Source organism: Sceloporus undulatus, chromosome 1 (assembly GCF_019175285.1).
Source record: "Sceloporus undulatus isolate JIND9_A2432 ecotype Alabama chromosome 1, SceUnd_v1.1, whole genome shotgun sequence".
NCBI classification, from domain to species: domain Eukaryota; kingdom Metazoa; phylum Chordata; class Lepidosauria; order Squamata; family Phrynosomatidae; genus Sceloporus; species Sceloporus undulatus.
Genome location: NC_056522.1, coordinates 43,276,306 through 43,300,353, shown reverse-complemented (window position 1 = coordinate 43,300,353; position 24,048 = coordinate 43,276,306). Strand labels below are relative to the sequence as shown.

Below are 24,048 nucleotides of genomic sequence, written 5' to 3'. Positions count from 1 at the left end.
AAAACTTTGTAAAGGGCCCCAAACCCCCAATGTAGTAGTTGTTAGTCATAATAGACCCACTGCTCAAATATCATGATGGTTAACTGACTCATACAACTGTATGTGAAAAATATATGTCTGCCCTCTCTCATCGGGGCCCTTTCTGTCTCTTGCAGGTTCCAAAAGAGGTATATAAATGCTGAAAATATGCATTCTCCAAAGTGGACATCCATTGCCAGGGCTAAATATGGAGTACAACATCTGTTGCTGATTGATGATTAATGCTCTCAAACTGATGATGTGTGCAGGGACATCTGATATCTCTGGGGAAATTTGAAATATGATTTTTAAAGGTGGCAACACATTATACACCGGACGTGCAGAGAAAACGTAATGATACCCACTGCTCTGTCCTTCAGCACTTGGGCTGCTACTTTCCTTGCCTCCCAGCATCCAATGTATGTGGGGGCTACCTTAAAGGTAAAGGTAGTCCCTTGCCATGAATGTCTAGTCGTAACCGACTGTAGGGGTGGTGCTCATCTCTGATTCATCTAAGCCAAAGAGCCAGCGTTGTCCGAGGACTACTCTGGTGGACATGTGGCCAGCATGACTGCACTGAATGTTATTACTTTCCCACTGAGAAGTGGTACCTACCTATCTACTTGCATTTGCATGCTTTCGAACTGCTAGGCTGGAAGAAGCTGGGACTAGTAATGGGAGCTCACCCCATCATGCAGCACTGCCAACCTGCCAGTGCATTCCTTGGGGGCCACCTTACTTTGATTAATAATAGGGCTAGCCTCGGCTCTTCCTTTTGTTCATATTGACCTATTAATAGGAGGAATGTTATTGAGAATGGGTTCAGGGAACATGGAGTGGCAGACTGAGTAGAAGAGGAAGGAAAAGTGATTGATTTGCTTCTTGAATAAAAAAAAAATCAGCTTCTTTCTCTGAATAAATTAACCTCTTACAGTCTACAACATTAGCTTTAGCATCATGCCAGAGTGTCATTGAAAATATTCTGAACTAGAATTATGGCCCAAAAAGTATAGTGTGCCAAACTAGCATGCAGATGCATCTAATTCTAGTTCCTAATGTATTCAGTGTGTTTGCCATATGCCCATATGATTATACTATCAGTAGGTAACGCAGCACACCCAATTTCAAACAAACTCCACCTGGCTTGTAAAATCCCTTTACTGAGTCATATTTCAAAAGGTGAATGCAGTAAAGATGATATTTAAACTGTGATTGTTTTGTTTTATTCCTTTGTTCAACTTGCAACTGCTACATTTGTCTTACAACATATGCAGTTTTAGAAAGTATGGAAAAGATATTAAAGTGCAGCAAAATCTGTTACTAGATTATGAATTATGTTTGGTAGGAGGAATATAAATGAATCAATTTTTTAAATAGAAAAACCGCTCTTTTGACACTTACACAGATAGAAGATATTCCTATGTAAAGTAGGCCACATTTTCAATAAACGTTTAGGATTAAAATGACTGAAATGATAGGAAAAGAAAATACTGATGAAATACATACTGCAACATAATCAGAAACTGGCCAGACAAAAACAGCAGAGCATGTGATTTGAAACACTTTAGGCTTTGGAGTGTGTGGCCCTCCCAAATATCAGTGCAACTCCCATCAGCCTGCACCAGCATTACCAATGGTGAAGGCTGATGGGAGTTACAGCTGAACGTGATTGGATAGCCACTCTTGCTGTACCAATGACTTATTTGATTTCAGGAGAATGAGGTGATGTTGGCTATCTTTGTTCCCATGTTGTCCACAAATACATAGGATCAAAGTGGTTGAAGAATGTTGCTTAAACATTAAAGAAACGTAAGTGAAGAATGTACTGTATATATATATATGAATTAATTCACAGAGAGAAGTATAACCTCACTGGTTCATTGCATAGACAAGCAGGGTGATGGCCATAGCATGTGTAAAACATCTTAGAGATATGAGCTTATTCTTATGGTTAGATGACAAATGCAAAGGCCACCAGTGGCTTCTGTGTCAGTGGTGTGGGTAACTCATCCTGTGTATTATTTCAGAATGTCAAGGAGCTGCCCAGGTACTGAATACTATCTCCAACATATTTCAGACTTTAAATGAGATGTCTAAAGGGTTCAGCCCTTTTTCTAATTTAGGTCTAACACCTTGGATCTCTGTTTAGTGATCAATCCTTGGTGTCTAGCACAGAAACTGAACAGGGCAAATTTAAGGGGATATCTTGTACAGTATGACCCCCGTATCTGCAGTACCGGTGCAAAACAATATGTACTCTCTACTCATATGTATATCCTCCAGCATGATTCTGTGGTATGCCCCTGGTAGAAGTTGACCATAGAGCCACACTGAAGGACCTAACAATGCCTATAGAAGTGTTCTCTCTAGGAATCTCTGGGTCCTCTATGGTTAAGTTCTGCTGGAAGTCTCTCATTTCAATAGGGCTCACTATTATCTAGAGTTTTGTGTTTCCATGATAAGTCTAGGAATGTATCACTGTGAATACAGGGATTGTTCTATTCTCCAGTGTTGGTTGGACATGAAAGGACAACCTATTGGAGTCACCAGACTAGGTTTGTTATACCTTGTAACATGGTGGTTGTTTGAAATTAACTTTTGTCATGCTTGCTGTTTTCACTAGTTGGAAAATCATACTGATGTTCATCTCAGCAGAGATTTCTTCTCAACAAACAGACCTGTAGCTCGCTCTGATACTTATGTCAACTTGCGGGGAGTCTCAAATCGATTCCAGCTGCCTCAGGGGGAATACCTGATTGTGCCATCCACCTTTGAACCATTCAAAGATGGAGAGTTCTGCCTCAGAGTCTTCTCTGAAAAACAAGCTAAAGCTCAGTATGTATCTTCTACCAGGAATTGTCAAAAGGTGTTTTCCAACATGCTCCAACATACAGAAGTGATATCTTATTCAGTTGTCTAGTTGGGTTTCTTCTCATGGTGTTTCTGCTTTTGGTAATTGATTAAAGCAGGGGTGGGCAAGCTATATGTACCCCCAACCCCAGATGTGATTGGTTTTCCACTTTTGCCTCCATCCATCTCACATTATATCCAAACACAACTCCCATCAGATCCAGCTACCATGGGCAAGAATGATGGGGTCTGTAATCCCACAACAGGTGAAGGACCAAAGTTGCATTTGTTGCTGTGGTGCCTTTAAGTTATTTCCAACTTATGGCAACCCTAAGGGGAACCTATCATGCAGTTTACTTAGCAAGATTTGTTCAGAGGGGATTTGCCTTTGCCTTCCTCTGAAACTGAGTCAGTGTAACTTGCCCAAGGCCACCAGAGTGTTTCCATGGCCAAGCAGTGATTTGAACCCTAGTCTCCAGAATTGTAATCCAGTGTTCAAACCACTACATCACACTGGCTCTACTATTAAATTAAAAAAAAAACATGGCTATGTGTTTCAGTATACAAGTTTTCATAGTGACAGAGGTTATATGCTGAAAGGTGTATAAGAAAATAACTGGGTCTGACCTGGGATTTTGAAAAGTTAATCCCCTATTTTATACATGAAATGTATGCATATACACAGGAAAATAGGACTGAAAATTACCTTTAATACATCCCCCCCAAACAATTTTCCTCCTCCAGTCTGTTTCTCATTCTTTTACTTCCACCATTTGTTTATCTTATTCTCCTCTTCCAGCCAAAGATATAATTACTTGGAAAGAGTTCTATTTTAGGTGCAGGTTAAAGGTTAATTCAAAAGCCAAGATGGTTTAATGATGTTAGCATTGGGCTATGATCAGCATTGGGCATTGGGTTCAAATCCCTAGTTAGCCATGAAAACCCACTGGATGACCTTAGGCAAATCACATTCTCTCAGCCTCAGAGGAAGCCAAAGGCAAACTCCCTCTGAGCAAATTTTGCTGAGAAAATCCTATGATAAGCTTGTCTTAGGGTTATCATAAGTTGGAAATTACTTGAAGGCACACAACAACAACGACAGAACCAAATTCAGTGTGGAATTGATAAGAAACAAGAAAAGATAATTTATATTTCAACCACAGTATTCATTTTTTTAATTTGCAATGTTTAAAAAATATATTCTATATCCAATAAATAATAATATGGTTGTCATGGCTGGCTCATAAAGATAATACAAATAAAACACAATACTAAAGGAGCCCTGGTGGCGCAGTGGTTAAATGCCTGTACTGCAGCCATTCACTCAAAACCACAAGGTTGCGAGTTCAAGACCAGCAAAAGGGCCCAAGCTCGACTCAGGCTTGCATCCTTCCGAGGTCGCTAAAATGAGTACCCAGACTGTTGGGGGCAAATTAGCTTACTTGCTAATTAGCTTACTTGCTGTTCACCGCTATGATCTTTGGAATAGCGGTATATAAATAAAACAAATTATTAATTATTATTATTATTATTATATCATAAACCCAGTTGCTGCATAAACGTTTATAAAAGGAAAAGACTGGTTAACACACACACAGAGTTATACAGACACAGTAGAAATAAAATGCACAGTATACAAGAACTGATACCACAATTCAGATTTTGAAACAGAGTGTTTGAATACTTGAGGAAATAAAATCATATTCATCCAGCATCCAAACAATCTCTAAGGAAATAAAAAGGGATTGTTTTAGGGGAGACTATTCCAAAACCACTGAGAAGGCCCTCTGCATAATAGGTGGCTGCCTCAATGACTGGGCAGGGACACATGGAGCAGAACATCTGAAGAAGATGTTAAGATTTGGGTAAGTATGTATGTGAGAAAGTGATCTTTCAATTAGTCTAATCCCTAGCCATTAAGAGCTTCAGAGATTAAGACAATGTGGATAAATGTTCTTGGGTGTGGTTTTCTCCCACAAGTATTCCTCGTTTGCTCCCATTCACTGCAATCCTGTCAGACATAAATATCGAACTAAAAACCCCCTCAGTTCTTCCATCTTTGCTCAGCAACAGAACTTGGAAATGTTACTTGGCCAAGTAATTTTTTGAACTTCAGGTCCCAGAATCCTCAAGGTAGCATAGCCATAGCTAGCCAGGGTATTCTGGGAATTGTACTCTCCCAAAGGTACTCTGGTCAGGAGGCAGATTATCACATTTCTGGAACATCTTCAGAGTGGGGATTCATTAGGATCTCTTGTTACTTTAGACAGAGATTATTTCTTGTGGAGTTCTTTTCTTATTCTAAATTGATTTTCCTAATTATTCTATTAGATTGTTCTTGCTTTATATTATACTTAAATATAAAATTTATATTTTTGTATAAGTGCAATGTCTTTTATGGTGTTCTAAGCTGCTTTGAATCCTCGGAGAGCATAACAGCCAGGGTGCATAGTCATTATTTTCTCTTTTTTCCCGTTTGCAGGGAAATTGGAGACACTGTAGCTGCAAATCCATATGAGGTAAATATATTTTAAAATTAACAGGTTTCATTGGGGCTGTTGAGCCAAGGGTTTCTTTCTTGTAAGGCTTTGATCATGCAACTGTTCTATTCATTTTGGAAATTTTCCTGGGACAGAGAAGAGAGGCATCCAGGTGACGTTGTCTTCAAAATTTCCCATTTTCTTCTTCTCCCTCCACCCAAATTTAAGGAAGGACTAGAAACATTGTAACTTCTCCAAGAACAAAGGCCTTACAGACTGCCAAAATAAAGCTGCTTCGGGTCTCTTTGGAGGTATGCTATTTAAATGATGCATGGGTCCTAAGAGTCCGGAGGTTGCACCAAAGCCACACTCCATTCCTAAGCACTGGAGTGCAGCTTTGGTGCAGCTTCCGGATTCTTAGGATGCATGCATCATTTAAATAGCATACCTCCAACCAGACCTGAAGCAGCTTTATTTTGGCAGTCTGTAACAGGCCAAAGTCTTGGCTATATACTCCTCTGACTCCTAACTTGCCTGAAAAAAAGGATCCATGTTCCTGTTCCTAGTAGAACTGAGGACTACTGGTTATAGATTAGGTCTGTTGCATGCATACTAAGGGAAATAGTGATGTGTTTGCATTGATAAAGGTTTCTCCACTGACTTCTTTTCTTTACCTGTTTTGGGGGAAATGAAACTCTGCTTCTTGCAGCCTTGGATTCCAACAGAAGATATGCTGTTGCAAATGAAAAGTACCTTATTTAGAAAAGGCAATCTGTGTAGTATCTGACCTTGGTACTACTTCTTCATCATAGCATATTTATGTGATTTATAGCCAGCAGTCTTCAGTAGATGTGATAGGGTTCAGTATCTTTTATAGACTATTCAGAAAAGCCTTATTTGGGATCCTTCACAGCTGTTTGGGCACCTTCTATTTCTGTAAATGGTAAAGGTAATATTTTTACCTTGAATGAATGTCTAGTTGTAACCAACTGTAGGGGAAGTACTCATCAGCAAGGGAGCCAGCATTGGCCAAAGATGACCCTTGTGGTCATGTGGCCAGCATAACTGCACAGAACGCAGTTACCTTCCCACCAAAGTGGTACCTATTTATCTACTTGCATTTGCATGCTTTTGAACTGCTAAGTTGGCAGAAGCTGGGACTGGTGATGGCAGCTAACTCCGTCATGCAGCACTGGAGCCTCGAATTGCCAACCTTCTCATCTTCCAGTCATCAGAACTGGTGTCTTAACCATTAAGCCACCACATCCCTCTCTTGCATTCCTCTACTTACAGGTAATTTTTAAATAATATTCATGATACCTCTTTTTCTTTTTAGCCTCACGTTGAAGGCAAGGACATAGACGATGAGTTCAAGAATCTGTTTGAAAAGCTTTCTGGGGAGGTAAGAGGATAATTCTGGGTATGAACAAAATGTATAAATAAAGATTCAGTATGGATAAAGATTCAAAAACAGAGAAATATTGTTTAGATAACACTAATCTCTATTGCTGCATTTCCTTTTACTAATACCAACATACCACTAGTTCAGCTTGAGAAACTGAATGGTAATAGATGTTTTCCATTTCTATAAAGTCACTAAATTGTTGACTTATTTGTATTTGTATTTTATATTTCTTTATTTATGTTTTTAGCTTTTTACATTTAATTTTATTTCCTTTTGGATAGTTCTTTTTTATTTTTCATTTTCATTTTTTTCATGTTATTTTTTTTTTCATTTACTGTATGTTTATAGGACTTCATTTATAAGGTCTGTTTAAACAGGAGCTGTAGTGAGTTCTGTGTTCAAGGGAGTATGTATGCATATAGACCCAATTTAGATTTCTAAACTGATCATCCTAAAGTCTTGAAATGATTAATACAAAACTTTCACTCACACAGACCCATAGCTTTATAGCAGGATACCCTCATATCCATTCCCACTCATTCTCCTTTCTCATTGCCAATAGACACCTATTTCCTCTCAGCCACTTTCCTATAATCTAGGGGTGGTCACAGTGTAGCCCTCCAGGTGTTTTTTTTTTAATGGCTCCTGAAGCCTCTCTTGAAATTGGGAACACATGGAGCCTAAGAATCACTTTTAGTAGCAGGGGTGGTTTTTACTGCTGGCATTATGTGATAAGCTGCAACAACTCTAATATCCAGTAGTCCAGAGCCTGGGGTTCACTACATTATATGTACCAAGAGCTTTGGAGAAACAGAAGATATGCTGTAATACTGCAGTTACTCTAGAACGAACCTAAGGTGAACCTATCATGGTGTTTTCTGTGTTTGAACATTAGTGACTCGCCCAAGGTCACCCAGTGGGTTTCGATGACCAACCAGGAAATCGAACCCTGGTTTTCAGAGTTGTAGTCCAACACTCAAACACTATACCACACTGGCTCTTGTAGGACCCAGCAATCCATAGGCTTTATCCTTGGCTGCTCTCTCAGGTCCCTTCCCAGAAAACTGAAGACCATGACAATTAAAAATAAAAATGTGACATTAATTAGGAAAGCTTAGTTTGGGAAATAAATAATAAAGCAAGTTTGGGTCTGTTTGGAACAGAGTGAATCCTGGGGATTTGTTTCAAATGGATTTAGAGTAGGAGCTTGGTTTGGAGTAGGAACAGGCAACCTAGCGCACTCTGAATGGTTTTGAACTGCAGCTCTCTTCCAGCATGGCCAGTGGTCAGGTATTTGGGGAACATCTGGAAGGTATCAAATTGCTAAGCCCATGTTTAGCTTTGGTGGCTGTGTCCATGCTCCCCCTTTTTTACTTTGGATGGTTGTTTAATATCTGTTTTCCTGTTCTGTGCAGGATTGTGAAATGACTGCAAATGAACTTCAGACTATTTTGAACAGAGTTATAACAAAGCGTAAGTTGCAATCAGTGCTTCATCACTGTGGAAGAAGGTCAGGACAATCATAAATGTTACAAATACGTGTATTGAGAACCAGAAAATGTCAGAATATTTCCTTTTCCATTGCTAGAACTTGTGTAAATTGGCTATTGCAACTGATTTCTGTGTAACCAGTGGTAAATTAATTTTTAGCCAATAAAAACAGAACTACTAAAAACTGACAGCTCTAACAATGTCCAATTTCTGTGGGGTACAGATCATACAGATTACAGTCAATGTTACTTAAGATCAGTGGAATTAATTTTAATTGTGAATTGGCATTACTTTTTTCATTTTCAACATAAAGAGCATTTCATCTCTAATAAAAAGGTCAGATTAATTTGGGTTGAACAGCAATATATAGCAATAGCAAGTACATTTCTATAACACGTATCAGTGCACTTAAGCACTCCCTAAGCAGTTTACAATGTATAAGCTAATCGCTCCCATGAAGCTGGGTATCATTTTAGTGACCTCAGAAGGAGGCAAGGCTGAGTTGACCCTGAGTCCCTGGCTGGTATTGAACTCACAACCTTGAAGTGATTGCAATTCAGTTAGTTAACCACTGTTAATTCACCATAAATAGCATGACATCTGTAATACTTCCTTTGTGTTGTTTCCAAAATTTTATTTCCCTTCAATTTTCTTTTAATGTTAAATTATTAACATAAGGTTTAAAATTAAAATACAGAAACTAAAAATATTTTCTTTTAAAAATTATTTGGAATCAGTCAGTCAACCTTTATTAGGCATAGAAAAACAACATGCATTTACAATAAAAATTTACATAAAATTTACAATAAAATTTGCAATAAAAATTTACAATAAAACCTTTTGGAATCAAAGTTTTTGTTCTTTTAAAGCATGAACACAGCTGTCTTGTCATGGAATCAGTACCTGTCCAACAGCCACATCTTGCTGTTGATGTTCCTATAATCTTCCTTTTCTAAAGTGTCCAGCAGTCATCAAAATGAGGCAGAACAAGGAGTATATTTTGCCTTAACTGCAGAGGCTAAAAATACATGAAGATATCTCCCTAGTGCTTCCATAGGATACAGATAAATATTTGTCTAACAATTTTTGCCTTTTTTATTGTATAGGAACAGACATTAAAAGTGATGGATTCAGTATAAACACCTGCAGGGAGATGATCAGCCTCTTAGATGTATCCTTTAAGTGTCACTCTTCTCCCTTGGATTTCCCTTGTGAACTGTTGACAAGATGCAGCAAGATTTGTGTATCTCATTTTTCTAGCACATTTGCCTTCACTTGCTGTAGGCAAAAAGCATGGAATGTAGATCTAAACAGTCTAATATGGCAAGGCAAGTAACCCTTTATTGCTAGTTGCATGGCTGATTTCTTCCTGTCTTGCATTTCTGTTCTGCCTGGATGTACGAAGGCTCCTTATTAGTAGTATAGTAGAGCCTGGGCTTACAGAGTTGAAACATCTTCATGATAAACAGGTATGATAAAAGCACCCACTCTCTCTCAAGCTATCCTATTCTCTTGGAGTTTAATCCCTGCAAGTGGAGTGGGCTAGATTTCCACATCAGCAATGTATTGCTAGGAGCTATCCTTATGATAATAGTGTTTTGGAGAGGCTTGGGACAATTAAGACCCATTAGCATTATGGAGGACTTGCTACCAGAGGATATGAAGATTGTTACGATTAATTTAATTTAATTTATATCTCACCTTTCTCCCAGCATAGAATTCAAGGTGACTGGTTTCTTGATACTGCTCAGCACAGCTGCCTCTAATATTTTACTCTGAATCCCATTTTAGGAGAAAGGCGGGATCTAAACCCCTTATATAAAATAAATAAATAAATAAATTGGAATTGCGACTGTCAGGACTATAACAATGAATATTTAAACTCTGAATATGCCACACTACAAGCATTACTACATATGTCCCATTCTTGCAGCAATTGCGGCGGTGAAAAAAAAAAACATATTGGTTCCAAAGCAGCCATTATTGCATGCCTTTGCTATTATGTGACTGGGGCTGCTGCTGCCATTGTACTCTTTTCTGGACTCCCCCTTAACCCTGCTCTGTGCCTTACCCAGGATGCCTTTTTAATTTATTTTTACTTTTTCACATAATTCTGGAGTTCTGCTAATGTGATTTAAGTTGTAAAAATGAATAATAGAATCATAGAATTGGAAGAGACCACAAGGGCCATCCAGTCCAACCCCCTGCCATGCAGGAACTCTCAGTCAAAGCATCCCTGACAGGTGGCCATCCAGCCTCTGTTTAAACATTTCCAAGGAGGGAGACTCTACCACTCTGAGGAAGTGTGTTCCCCTGTCGAACAGCCCTTACTGTCAGGAAGTTCCTCCTAATGTTGAGGGGGTAAGGATTACCATGTGACTGCCAATATCACAACAGCCCTAGCAGTGATATTTTGCTCCTGGGGACATGCAAAATTGTGTGTTCATTGACAAGTTTCCCCCATCAATGAAAGGGGATGGTATAACTGCCTTAGGAGACCGAGCAGCTATGAGTTAGAGGAAGCATTGTGCTATAAGTGTCACCAAAGCTGCTTTTTTCTGGGTCTAATTGTGGTTTAAAAGCTTCATGCAATAATCTCCTACATCACTGTGTGTCACCACCTGAGTCCTACCTGGATGTAGCAGCAGCAACCCAAGTTGTTATATATAAACTGAACGTAGTCCTAGTCAGATTAGACCATGTGTTTTCCACCCTTTATGTCTGAGAAGGTACAGACAGGGATCTGGAGAACTGTAGAGAGGGGATAAGTCATAACGCCAGAACCAGTCCCTCCTACCCATATGGCTCAGGAGATATGAAAGAAATAAGAGATGGAGGATCTGCCAATCTTCACAGCATGTTCCTCTCTCACAGGAGAGTAATTAACATTGCAAATGGTTTAACATGGTGGAATGAGTTTATTATAGATGTGTAGCTAGGTGGCTGGCAGAAAGCCACAGACAGGACTAGTAGAGAGGGAAACAGTAATTTAGAAGGACAATTCTTGCTGTTTCAGCTGCAATTTCATAGTGTGTGCATAGCAGGAATATTGTAACTGGACTTGAGTGGATTGTATGTGCTTCCAAAGAAACTTTGCACGTGTTTGATTCCATGCAAGGCTAAACATTTGAAACCTCCTCTTTAAAGCTCTTAAATTTCTGTTTCTGTTTCTAACTTGGGGTGCTTTCACATTACACAGGTGCTCTCTAGATGGGCCCTATGGGCTGCCATTGTCACGTGTGAGGGGCGGTGCTTTCAGACGCCCCTCACACGTGATGATGGTGTCAAAATGTACAGGGCGCCGCCATTTTGACATGATGAACGCCAACGTCTGCACGCCTCAGCGCCCTTGTGACGCCACGCTGTTTGTCCGCTGTGGCTCCCTCGCACAGCAAACTAGGGCGGCGGGAGACCGCTCTTTTGGGCGGTGTGTATCCCGCCCCAGTTATAGTTCTGTAATTCCACTTTAACTGGCATAGTTCCATCCTGTGGAATCCTGGGATTTGCCATTTATGGAGAGGTATTCAGAATACTTGGATAGACTGTCCCAGTGCCTACCAAACTACAAACCCCAAGATTCAATTGGATGCAGCCATGGCTATTAAACTGGAATTATACTGTCATAATTCTGCAGTGTGAAAGGGCTATGCATGCAGAAGACTGAGGTGGAAGAAATCTGCAGATCAGGGAACAGTAAAATGGACTGTACTTTTTCAGACTGCAAGTACTTTTTCACAACTCCTCTAAATTTATCAACCACTACAACAACCTAAGCAGAGCAAGAATGAATTATATTAGAACCTCTCTTTTTGATGTGTCTCTGTGTGTTTTAGTTTATTTGTAACAAGTTTTCTTTGGGCCTTATTGCACTTCCAAATGCAAGGCCGTGGGACAGGAGCGGCTTCTGGCTTATCTTCCCACACAGAGTTGTAGATGTACGTTCATTCTCCCTCCTGAGGGAGTTGGTAGTAAATGTGTGGCTTTTGCCAAATTGATTTTTTCAGCAGGACAAAAGCCACGCATTTACGATCATCTCCCTTGGCAGTAGAATGGGAGTGCTTTGTAGGCATGTGGGAAGGTAATCCAGAAGTTGCTTTTGTCTTGCTGACTTTTGTCTTCCTTTTGAAATGTGATGTTCATTGTGAGGGATCATTTTAAAATGGTAATCTTCCATGCACCTCATGCAGCAACAATCTCAAATGATCCAGCCAACTCTATCACTTCAGGATTCTAGTTTTACCACTTCTTTCTGATACAAGTGGAAACCAGGCTTCCCTCTCCTCTCTTGCCATCCTTTTGTTCTCACTCCTTATGCCCCACATGTCTAACTATTGTATCCTTTCATTTCTCTCACTCTCATATTTGTATCAGCTCATGTCAATCTCTTTCTCTCTATGCTTTCTGTACATCAAGGCATGACCCTCTCCACTTACAAATCCCTCTTCAGCTTTTTAGAACTAGAGACAGACAAAAACTACCCACTTTCCTACTTTATACTCTCTTAAAAACTATTGAGTATAAAGTAGGAAAATGGGAAGCATTATTGCTTTGGGCTCACATGTACATCTCTTGTTTCCCACTATTATCCCTGAAATGCTACAAAAACCATTTACCAGATTCAATAATGGGACAGTTGCATACTGTGAGGGCAAAATGACTTTGTTCATACCTCCTTCCACAGCTGGAGAAGAAATAAATCCTTACAATTTTCTGTCTCTTGTCAAAGCAAGGGCTTTTCTGAATCACCCTGACCTTACTGTCCATGCTATTCCACTGTTTCTGACTCTTGCTCTCTATCCACACTTCATGCTGTCTCTATTTTCTGTCCATTATAGCCCTCTGGATAGAAATTAGATCACTCTGAATGCCTCTGGTATGTTGTTTGCAGCTATTTGGATAGAGAAGAGGAGCAGTCACAGTAATACCTCCTTTCTGAATGGAGAAGAATGGCAATCAGCTTCATGTCTGGGTTGTGAGGGTGATTACAAGGGCTGTAAAGTGGTTTGCACAATTAAAGAGACGTTGAACCAAGAAAATATTTCCCCAAAGAATGGAGCTTTCCTTTGCTCACTGTCAAGTGAAGCAGTAGTGCACACTCAGTAACATGGTTGTAGAGTCACCTCATTGTTCCTATTCTGTATTGATTCTAACAGTCTATTTTCGGGCTTTCTGTGCTGTCAAAACTGGTTGTGCTTAACACCCTATTCTGCTTTGTATTCAGCAGAATTTATGCTAACCAAAAAATTAAGTACCTACTTTGAACATAGGCAAACTCAAACAAAATAGAATCCTGCTGACAGGTCATCAACAATAATATGCTAGACATTGTTCCAATGTGTTTTGGACTCTTTTAATTATTATGGTCTTATATCAGAAAATTTTGTATGAAACTATCCACTTTGTTCATCTTTGCTCTTTTGTCTCCTGAAGAGAGTCGTTATTTGTTTCTATTGTTAATTGATTTCAGAAGTTCATACCCTTCTTTTCAGCCCAATCCTGTACATGTTTAGCCAGTTTCAGGAGTATGTTCCATGTCTTCAGTGAGTCTCCAGGCCCTTTAACACTGCACAGTTACAATGATGTGATTTCACCTTAACTGCTATGGCAACATCTTGTGGAATCCTGAGATTTGTAGACTGAGGGGCACAAGAGTGCTCTAGTTGAGAATTCTAAATACCTCTTCCTAAATCCCCACTTAGCCATGTAAACCTACTAGTGACCTTGGGTGAGTCACACTGTCTCAGCCTCTCTCTAAGCCACAGAGGAAGATAATGGCAAACCTCCTTTGAACAAATTCTGCCACGGAAAACCAATGATAGGGTCGCCTTAGGGTTGACATAAGTAATAAATGATGTGAAGGCACCCAACAATGAATGGCAAAACCCAGACTCCTCTAGGATGTTGCCAAGGCAGCTAAAATGGAATATAGCCGTATAATAGCAGAGTACGAAAGGGCCTTTACTCACAGGTGAGTACTGTATGCATACAATCACAGCTGAATTATATGTACAGTTCAGCAAGGAATGGCATACTAGTAGTTGTTCCAGGAGCTCTTGATGATGTGGCATTATTGAAATAAGGAAAGTATAGGCCCGATGATAAGTGCCTGCCTGGGAAATCAGTGGGAGCTAGTTGCAAATTATTGTGAACTTTTTAAAGGAAGGAAGGGATAAAAATATAATAAATAAATAATGGGGTTTGAGCGGCCTAAAATGTGTGTGCAGGAAGGCTCTAAATATTTGTCATTTACATAAAGATTTAACGCAGACTGTGCCTTCTTACGGTCCAGAGGGTAAGCATGATATATGTGGCTCTAGAAAACTCTAATATATCACTCTGCAAAGGAGAGTCCAGGCAACCTCAGCACACCCTTATCTAAGCAAACTGAAAACAGCAGGTGTGTCTTCCTTGGGTATGTTGATTCATGCATCATGCAACGTAGCACAATGCACATTTTAATGAGTTAATTTCTGTTTAGTCTAGACACTGGTTAAATGATTTTTCTCCCAAACTTGGATTATTACACCTTAACAATCTCCAGAACCATGGGACTGGTACCTTAGGACTTGTAGAATTCAAGATACTGTGGATGAAGATTCAGAAATATCTGGTAAAAAAGAGAAACCAAAAGCATGAGATTTTCAAAATGCAACTTTCTTTTAAAAAATAATAATCTTAAACTGATGACATTGGGCCCTACAGGCCACGAAGCAATTTCTGTGTAGCTGTGGGGGTGTGTACATAGTGTAAGTGTTCTGTTTATTATGACCTTCATCCTAGAGAGACCTTGTTTGCCACTCCCCTATTAATGCTTGTTTTCATTATTCTAAATTATGATGCACAAAATTCTGGTAGTTGAATGGAACAAGATTAAGAGGTGGAATTGAAACTACTGGAATCCTCTACTTAGTTAGTGCTTGGAAAAATTACTTTTTGGACCACAATCCCCAAAATTCCCTATCCAGCATTTGAAGGATTCTGGAAGTTGTAGTCCAGAAGTAACATGTCCAAGATCTGGTAAGACTGCCCTCACACATCACTAGACTAACAGATAATTCTCAGGTTCCCACATACTCCAAACTGCAATGTTCTCACAATTACAAAACAAAGACATCAATCAATCAATCAATCAATCGATCAATCAAGTGAAGACACACTACATATCATTTTATACATCTTCACCATTTAGAACACACACACACATTGCATATTAATCTGTGAAGCATTTGGTCTATCTTCATTCATTTTACAAATAACAAATTCAAATTCTTCATTCATTTTACAAATGAGAAATACTAAGGGTAAGAGTCTCAAGTCTGACCGATTATCTATGAATTCAAAAAAGAAAACTCAGAATCTATGGATACTAGATAAAACAGGAGAGTAAACACAACCACAGATTGTAAAATCAAGTGAAGCCACAGCAAATAAATTCAAAAGTCATCCAGAGCAGGTTACTCTAAGACTAAGGGTAAATGTAACTACAGACTATACATTAGGTGAAGAGGAAGATCACAATTTTTCTTTGCTTTGACTAGTTTGGCCTGCCATTTATATTTGTCAGTGCATGACTCACATTTTCATAATTGGGGGCAGAGTGTGGAAATGAATGACTATAATTTTAAAATGAACGACTATAATGGTATACCAAAGCTATCCCAAACTTAGCAGTGTTAGGTGGATAAATCCTAGAGTATCACTCTACCACTGATGAGTTATGGATGGCGTCAGCATGCCATTGCAGTAATTCAACTTAAAAATAACTTTCCAAGGTGTATTTGAGGACAACAATTTCAGATTCAGAATATTGGGAGAGAGGGAAATGCCATAGCTTTGGCTTCTGCCATATGTATGAAAATGGTTAATTAAATAGATTAGCCCTCCAGATTACCAATCTCTTGTTGGGCCCTGAATGCTCTGCTCGTATCTTTGCTTGATTCCTTTTACAGTTGAAGGGGAGTATGAAAGAATAGACATGGCAGAACTTCCTGCTGAGCTTCAGTACAGAATAGCTTCTAATTACACAGCTAGAGCTGGATAAGAAACCATTTGGCATTGAGTCGTGTCTGTTGTTCCTTTAAAATTTCATCTTAATAGTGTTTTATATTACTATGTTTGCCAGAGGAAGGGGTTATTTCTCAAGGGCCTGTTATATAGGTGGGCAAGCTGCCAGCCCTTTGGGAACTGTTTCCCAGGGCACACAGCTTGCTATTTGTTAATTGAAATTCCTCCCCACCTCCAGACATTAAAACTTTCAAATAAAACAAGCTCTTTTGCCTGACAGGAGGAGCAGTTACATATCCTGACTAGCCTATCAAGTCTTCTAAAATTAGCCTAAAATAGCTGACCACAGGGTCTCATTTTTCTTTGGTCTAGGATATCTATAAGAAAGTGGATACTGACTATTCCGGAACCATTGATGCACATGAAATGAGAAATGCCCTCAAGGAAGCAGGTATGTACACCATGGCTTAGTGCCTCCCCCATACGATGATTTCTCTGCCAAGGAAACTTGTGGATCTGCCATACATTCTAGATGCAAAAGTATTTCAGTTGCTCTAGGGCGCCCATTCAGGTGGGGCATTGCCCAAGGTCTTGTTGTTTCTTCACCTGCATGGAATAATAATAATAATAATAATAATAATAATAATAATAATAAGTTTATTTATATTTCCCACCTCTCCCAGTTGGATAAAGGTGGGATTACAACCTAAAATACATCCATAAACGGTCAATAAAACATGACAATAATAAATTTTTTAGTTAAAAACCAACTCTATCATCCATACAACAGGAGTAAAATTACAAAACAATCATAGTCAGTGGAGTGGAGCAGTATCTCTTATGTAAGTTCGGGCGGGTACACCTGCCGGAAGAGATCTGTCTTAATTGCCCCCTTCAAGGCATCTAAGGAGGTAATAAGACAGATCTCTTCCCGAAGGCTATTCCACAATTTTGGAGCAACAGCTGTGAAGGTTTTTTGGGAAGTTGCTACTAATCTAGTTGTTTGTAACTCTAGTAAATGTTTCCAAGATGTTCTGAGTGTGCTGGGCAGATTATATAGGGAGAGGCGTTCCCGCAAGTAACTCGGGCCCACACCAGGTAGGGCTTTAAAGGTGATAACCAACAACTGGTACTGCGCCCAGAAGCTAATCGGTAGCCAATGTACAGATTTTAACACAGGTGTTATATATTTCCTTGAACATCCTCCTGCACTGTTAGATTTCCCTGATTGCAAGGTCTGGCCTCTTTCTTCCAGGTGAGGGCAAAGGGAGGAATCTCAGGGTGAGCACATTACCTTGAAAATTTTTGCTTCGTTTGGTTTTACTGTCTGCTGCTGCAGGCTGCTTTGGAGTCATTGTTGGGGCAAAACCATGTCCTCCAAACTACAAATGTCCTTCAATTGTGACCTGCACCAAGGTGTAGTGGCACAAAATGGGTAGCAGGGGAAAATACTGTGCTACCTTAGATACTGAATATATGTAGTACTACAGGTTTGCTGCTTTGTGGATTTTCCTATTTTATTGTTAGTTTTCCTGATTCTGTTCCTACTTTCCTCACTTCACTTTAAATGGCTGAATCTGCAGTATAGTTTCATTTCATGGTCTGAGGTATGCATGGGTTGTACCATTGTTAGCAAAAAGCCTTGTACAGATATCTTTCTTTTACAGCTCTGCTTAGGCACATGATTCCTTTCTCTTTTAATTATTTATTTCACGTCTCTGTCTTTTCCTGCTCTTCTCATCTTTTTTTCTCCCTCATGCAATTCTTGGTTACAATTCTTCTCTTTTCTTTTTCAGGCTCTCTCCCAGTTTCATTTTTATCCTTGCTCCTGTAACTCCAGCTCATCTACCCCTCCCCATTCCCTAGTTGCTCTTTTTCTTGTCGTCTTTCTCCTTCCTCTCTTCCACATGTTCTATTCTATAGCCTTGGATTCTATACAAACAATTTAACAAACAAACAAATGTACTTTCCTTCTCCCCCATAGTCCTGTTTCTCCTCTCCCTCTCTACTGTGCATAGCTCCTGTTTAAATGTCATCTTGTTTCTCTCTCTCTCTCTCTCTCTCTCTTTCCCCTCTCTGACCTTTCTTAGTTGCCATCACCTTCTCCTCCTTTTCCAGGCCTTCTTTGTCCTCCTGTCTCATTCTCCTTCCCTCTCATTAATTCTAGCTACATTTGTCATTCTCTCCTTTCTTATTCTTTTCTCTCTCTCTCTCATCCACTTTCTCTTTCTGTCCCAAATTCTTTTAGCCATACTCTTCATCCTACTTTGCCTGCCCTTCTTGTCTTTCTTTCTCCACCCCACCTCTCCAAAGATCTTGAAATCATGATTGAGATGTTTTGTACACACACACACACACACATCGAAATTGTTAACAATCTGGGGATTATTATTATTGGGTCGGGGGAGAAAAGAGAATTCTACAAAATGACACTGAAAAAAGGAAAGAGAATGTGATTAATGTAGACTATGACACTGCAGATCAGGAGTCAAATCCTGGCTCAGCCATGTAAACCTACTGGGTGACCCTGGGCAAGTCACACTCTCTCAGGCTCAGAATATAGTAATGTCAAAAACCCCTCTGAACAAAACTTGCCAAGAAAACTCCATGATAGGTTCGCCTTAGGGTTGGAAATGACTTGCAGGCACACAACTACAAACAAGGGGTACAGTTATGTGAGCAGGAGGATATAGTAACACTCCTGTCCTGATCATAGGCTTTCCCGAAGGCAGTTCATTCGCCACTGTGGAACTAGAATGGTGGTCTAGATAGGTCTTTGGACTGATCTAGTAAAGCTGTTCTTATGATCATCCAGCTCTATTCACCCATTCTTTGAACCCATGTTGGGTTAATGGTTTTTGGACCTCTCAAATGTTGGTTTTACACTATGAAAAATGTAAAGGGTATTCTCAGTTCTAATATAAAATCTCTTACAGTGAAACATGTGATCCATTAATGATATTCTGAGTGAAGAATCTATGGTATTTATTTATTTATTTTTTAATATCAGTCTTCCCTTTCTATTGTTGTTGTTGTTGTGTGCCTTCATGTTGTTTTGACTTATGGCGACACTATCATGGGGTTTCCTTGGCAGTTTTCTTCAGATGGAGTTTACCATTGCCATGCTGTGAGGTGGAGTCATCCAATGGATTTACATGGCCAAGCTAGGATTCAAACCCTGGTCTCCAGAGCCATAGTCCAATGCTCAAACTACTATACTATAGTGGCACCCTTCTTTTACTATGACAATTATCATAAAAAAGTTTTTATTGATTAAAAAATACAAAAATAATTTAACCAAAACTGCAAGGCTCTATATAGAAAACAGTTTGATAACTACTGCTGTGTCAAAAGATATGAAAGCTTTTTTTAAAGCTTCTTACTTTTTGTCTCTCTACATATTACTTTGAAATGAGTCCCACTGATTTCAGAGAAATGCCTTGACTGTTATATGCAGTATTCACTATAAGCAACAATGCCTGGCTTGTTCAACATATAGTCTGTCTGCTTATTTTCCCTGCGTGAGTCCTCTTCTCTGTAGGATTCTAACAAGAAACCTCCATGTCTATGGGAACAACTCTTTTCAATCCGAATTTTTGCATCAAGGGAAAACATATATGGATAAATATTTTCCTTCTTTTTCTCCTTCTACTTGTTCTTAATCGTAGTAAAGGGTAGTTGCATAGAATGCTTCCTAGTTTATTATGTCAACAGTACATGTGAATATAGCCTTCTAGTTCAATACAAGAGTTTTAAGGGGATTCAGCAGTGTGAAATTGCTGATTTAGAAAAACCAGAAAGTTTGGTTGTATTCTTTTAGGCTTGGTTTGACACAATTGTTTCCTCTCTCACTACATGTGTTAAATTAATATGGCAAAATTAAGAAGCTTTTATTATTGCTTATACCTGCTGTTGAGAATTGCTATAACACTTATTCTATATTCATTTCAACTCTACACAGAACCACCAGAGCTGTTAGATCTTAAATGCTGTGAGCCCCAACGGAATTGGTCACAATATTTTTCTCTATACCTTTGTACAGAGAGGGGATAACTTTTAATGCATTTGATTGTATGGATGTAACTAGTCCATAAAAGCTTGTACAACAATAACTCTATTAATCTTTTGAGTTCTGCAAGGCTCTTTGTTGTTGCTGCATGGGAGGGGGGTTATCTGGTCTTTCTGGACAACAGAGCGATTACCTCTGTAATGTGAGAATATGATGACTTTCAGAGAATGTGTTTCTTCATTACAGCCAGCAAACTGTGTCTGTAGCTAGTGCTGAAACAAATCTTTAAACCTGACAAAAATATATTTTGTATGATGTTGGCTCCCTGCAATGGATTCTGGCTGGCTGAAGAACATTAAAGTTTCTCTAATTAGGTGCTTAGCTTTTGAATACAAGGAAATTCTTGTGAAATGGCATAAAATACGTTGCTTTTGAAGGCATTGTGAGGGATTGTTAGGTCTGTGTGACTACTTGAGAACAACAGATACTGGGAAGGAGTATTTACTGTAGAAACAGAAGAAATTACTACATCTCTCAGGATTAAGAAATCTTTTATCGGTGTCTGTAGCTGCAAACCATATTTGACCAGGAGGAATAAAACAGCGATGTACTGGTCCACATAGCCATTTATTCCTTTACTAATTCTCAGATTTCCTTTCTCACAGGCTTCACTCTCAACAACAAAGTCCAGCATACTATAGCCCTCCGCTATGCCTGCAGCAAGCTGACCATCGACTTTGATGGGTTCCTGGCCTGCATGATTCGCTTAGAAACCCTCTTTAGTAAGTTTTTTTCAGAAGCTAGAAGGAGGGGGGGGGGAATATTCTGGAGAACTACCCACACCTCACTCCAGGCTTTTGACTAACAAGTAAAAGCCTCCTCTCCCTTGCTTTTTTTGCCTAACTACAAAGAACTATATCTCAATGAAAGAGAGCTGTTGCAAAATGTCTCTAATTTGTAAAATTGGTTATGTGGCCAAACTATCTCTGCTCCCAGGAGAAGACAAGATCCCAAACCTGTCTGCACCTATATATGGCAAAGAAGAGAGAAGCCCTCACAGAAAACACATTCTATTTTCACAGGCCAAACATCAGTAATAGCAGTGGGAGAACCTGAAATAATGGGCGTAATTGCAGCTGCTTATGGGCTTCCATATGGACTAGGGGCTCTTTCATGCTACACAATCACAACACTATGATTTCACTGTAACTACCACAGTTCCTTCCTACAGAATCATGGGATTTGCCATTTAAAAGGGGGTATTTGGAATTCTCTGCCACAGAGCTTCAGTGCTTTGCCTGACTAAAAACCTCCTTTTCCATAGGATATTGCCATGGCAGTTAAAGCAGATTCACAGTGCTATAACTGTGTAGTCTGAAAGGGCCCTGGCTGCCAACTGTCTGAAAAGAATGTTGGTATGATTGCTCATGGTTGTTTTTATGAAGCATATACACTATCATGTGCCCTCTAGCCTCATTCTGCCTAATAGTATTACCAGCTTTGCGCACACAAATGTATTTTCTCTGGTGGCAGATATCTGCAGTGAGCTTGATTTCTGGCTATGTGTGACATGCTGGATTGTATAAGAGGTTGCACCTGTGTAGATAATACAGCCTTGGAGTGGGACAGTTAGATTGCATAGCAGAAGAAACTGTTGAACTTATAGCCACCCGTGAAAGTTTCTTTCTAAACAGACGCTTGTGTGTAAGACATAACCTAACTTCACATTTAAAGAACCCAGATTGTAGGAATTACTCCTTTCCCCTATTTGTGCTTCTCATGTAACAAATGCTACTGTTTAAATATAACATCTGTTCATCTTTTTCCATTCAGAAATGTTTCAGATGCTAGACAAGGATAAGCGTGGAGTTGTCCAGCTGTCTCTGGCTGAGGTAAAGATAATTAAATGAAACTACATTTTGGTTAAATTATGACAGAGTGGTTATGATCTTCTACTTTAAAATCATACAGGGATCTGGGAAAGAATTCAATTTTTCAACCACAACTGAAAATACATTTTTAAATTTCAGGTCTACCCAATGAGTAGCAATAGACCTGGTACACAGATTTGAAGCTGGATCTACCCCTACTTTAAAAATTACCTTTGAGGACCACAGTTCCCAGACGTTCCAAGTCCACAAGGCATCCTAAAACTTGTGGTCCAAAATGTAGCTTTTCCCAACCCTGATGCCCAGAGAGTGGACTTTTTCAGATAGGCAAAAGGGATGGGAGCATAGTGGTATGCTCTTGTCAGTGTTGTCCGATTGCACAAAGATTTTCAGATGACATTCTGCAACATCACAATAATCCCATCATTATCCCGTGAATGAAGAAGAGTTTTCCAGCTAGTGCTTCACCAAACTATAAACCCCAGAATTCCATTGGATGTTGCCATGGCAGTTAAATTGGAATCATAGTGCTATATTTGTGTGCTGTGAAAGGTCCCTGTCTGCATGTCTGTTTCTCTTATTGTTTGACCTAGCACACTTTTCTGCCAGGACTGAATTCAGGTATACATATAAAACTGGTATACATATAAGAGCAGATATAGATTCATTTTAAAAATTATAATATTAAAATATAATTAGATTATACTATTAAAACACAACTGAGTATAAAAACATTAGTACATGTTGAAAGAGAAAGTATAATATCAATTATTTTAAAAGCACCTCTCTTAACCATCAATCAGCTGTCAAAAGCTTTGCCTGTTGATGGAGGGGATGAAACGGGAGTTTGTCAGTTTCCTGACTTGCATTGAATTTGGAGTTCCTGGCCCTGTGAAAAACTTATGCAGGAAGAAAAATGGCACATTAGATGGATTAATATAGTCACTAGGTGACAATAATTCTCAAAAGGAGGCTTCAGGGCCTCTGAATCCTCTGTGCCCCTTCCACTGTAGACTTAGCAAGTCAGATGACAGGAGATTAGTTGAATGTCCAAAGTGGTCCACCAGAATCCAGACTATGGACACTGGTCTATAGAACAGATTGTGATGGTTACAGCCACAGCAGCGAAAAAACATTGCAATAATGGCACTTCTAGTCAGTTTTGTCAAGCCTTCAATTAATGCCCTAAGTATTAATCCTAACTCTCATGTTTTTTTTTCCTAGTGGCTGTGCTGTGCATTGGTTTGAAGCACCAATTTTGAATTCATTTGCAGGCTCCTTTACAATTTATTTTTCCATAAAGAATTTTCTGGAAGAATGTTTATTCCACAGAGATATGAGACAAGAAATCATTTTCTGTATCTGGTAATACACAATAATGTAAAATGACCATTCAGAATAATAAACATGTATATATGGAAACATCAGGTTGCCCTACATAACTACTGTTTGGTACTACACAGTATTGATATCAAAGCCCAAGCTTCAAAACAATGATAAGCAAAGATATATCTATTAGTCCTTTTCATATTATCACAATTCAACAGCTGACAATGTGCTAGGAAAAGCACAGAGTACATGAGTGATACAGTCTTCAGATTAAGAGGGTTTCCAGAGTAAAGACAGATATTCAGGTATTCCTATACTGGGATTTAGTTCCTGGACTTTTGTTGAACATTATATCCAGCATATTAGGTCATCCAGTTTGTTCTATTTTATTTACATGCTTAAATTATCAGTCATCACTTCTCTTCCTCTCCCTTCCATCTTAAACATAAATGAGAAGAGTAAACACAATCAGGGTAAGGTGGGCTAACCCAGAAACATTCTGTAATTAGCTTGTTTCGTTTGTGAATTTCTGGAGTATTTGGGTGGTGGTACCCAAATACTCCAGAAATTCAC

The 24,048-nt window shown here is 39.2% G+C and overlaps 1 protein-coding gene across 1 annotated transcript in view; it reads left to right on the top strand.

The window, feature by feature from the left end:
- CAPN8 (calpain 8) overlaps positions 1–23,487 on the top strand; it is a 58,401-nt gene extending 34,914 nt beyond the window's left edge. Inside the window, exons 11-21 of the mRNA XM_042475155.1 lie at positions 156–167; positions 2,642–2,853; positions 5,351–5,387; positions 6,685–6,750; positions 8,169–8,226; positions 9,351–9,415; positions 14,786–14,854; positions 16,621–16,699; positions 20,923–21,039; positions 22,091–22,149; positions 23,371–23,487. Coding sequence (XP_042331089.1) covers positions 156–167; positions 2,642–2,853; positions 5,351–5,387; positions 6,685–6,750; positions 8,169–8,226; positions 9,351–9,415; positions 14,786–14,854; positions 16,621–16,699; positions 20,923–21,039; positions 22,091–22,149; positions 23,371–23,394 — 798 coding nt within the window. The 3' untranslated portion in view covers positions 23,395–23,487. The remainder of the gene's footprint in view (positions 1–155; positions 168–2,641; positions 2,854–5,350; positions 5,388–6,684; positions 6,751–8,168; positions 8,227–9,350; positions 9,416–14,785; positions 14,855–16,620; positions 16,700–20,922; positions 21,040–22,090; positions 22,150–23,370) is intronic.
- The last annotated feature ends 561 nt before the right edge of the window (positions 23,488–24,048 follow it).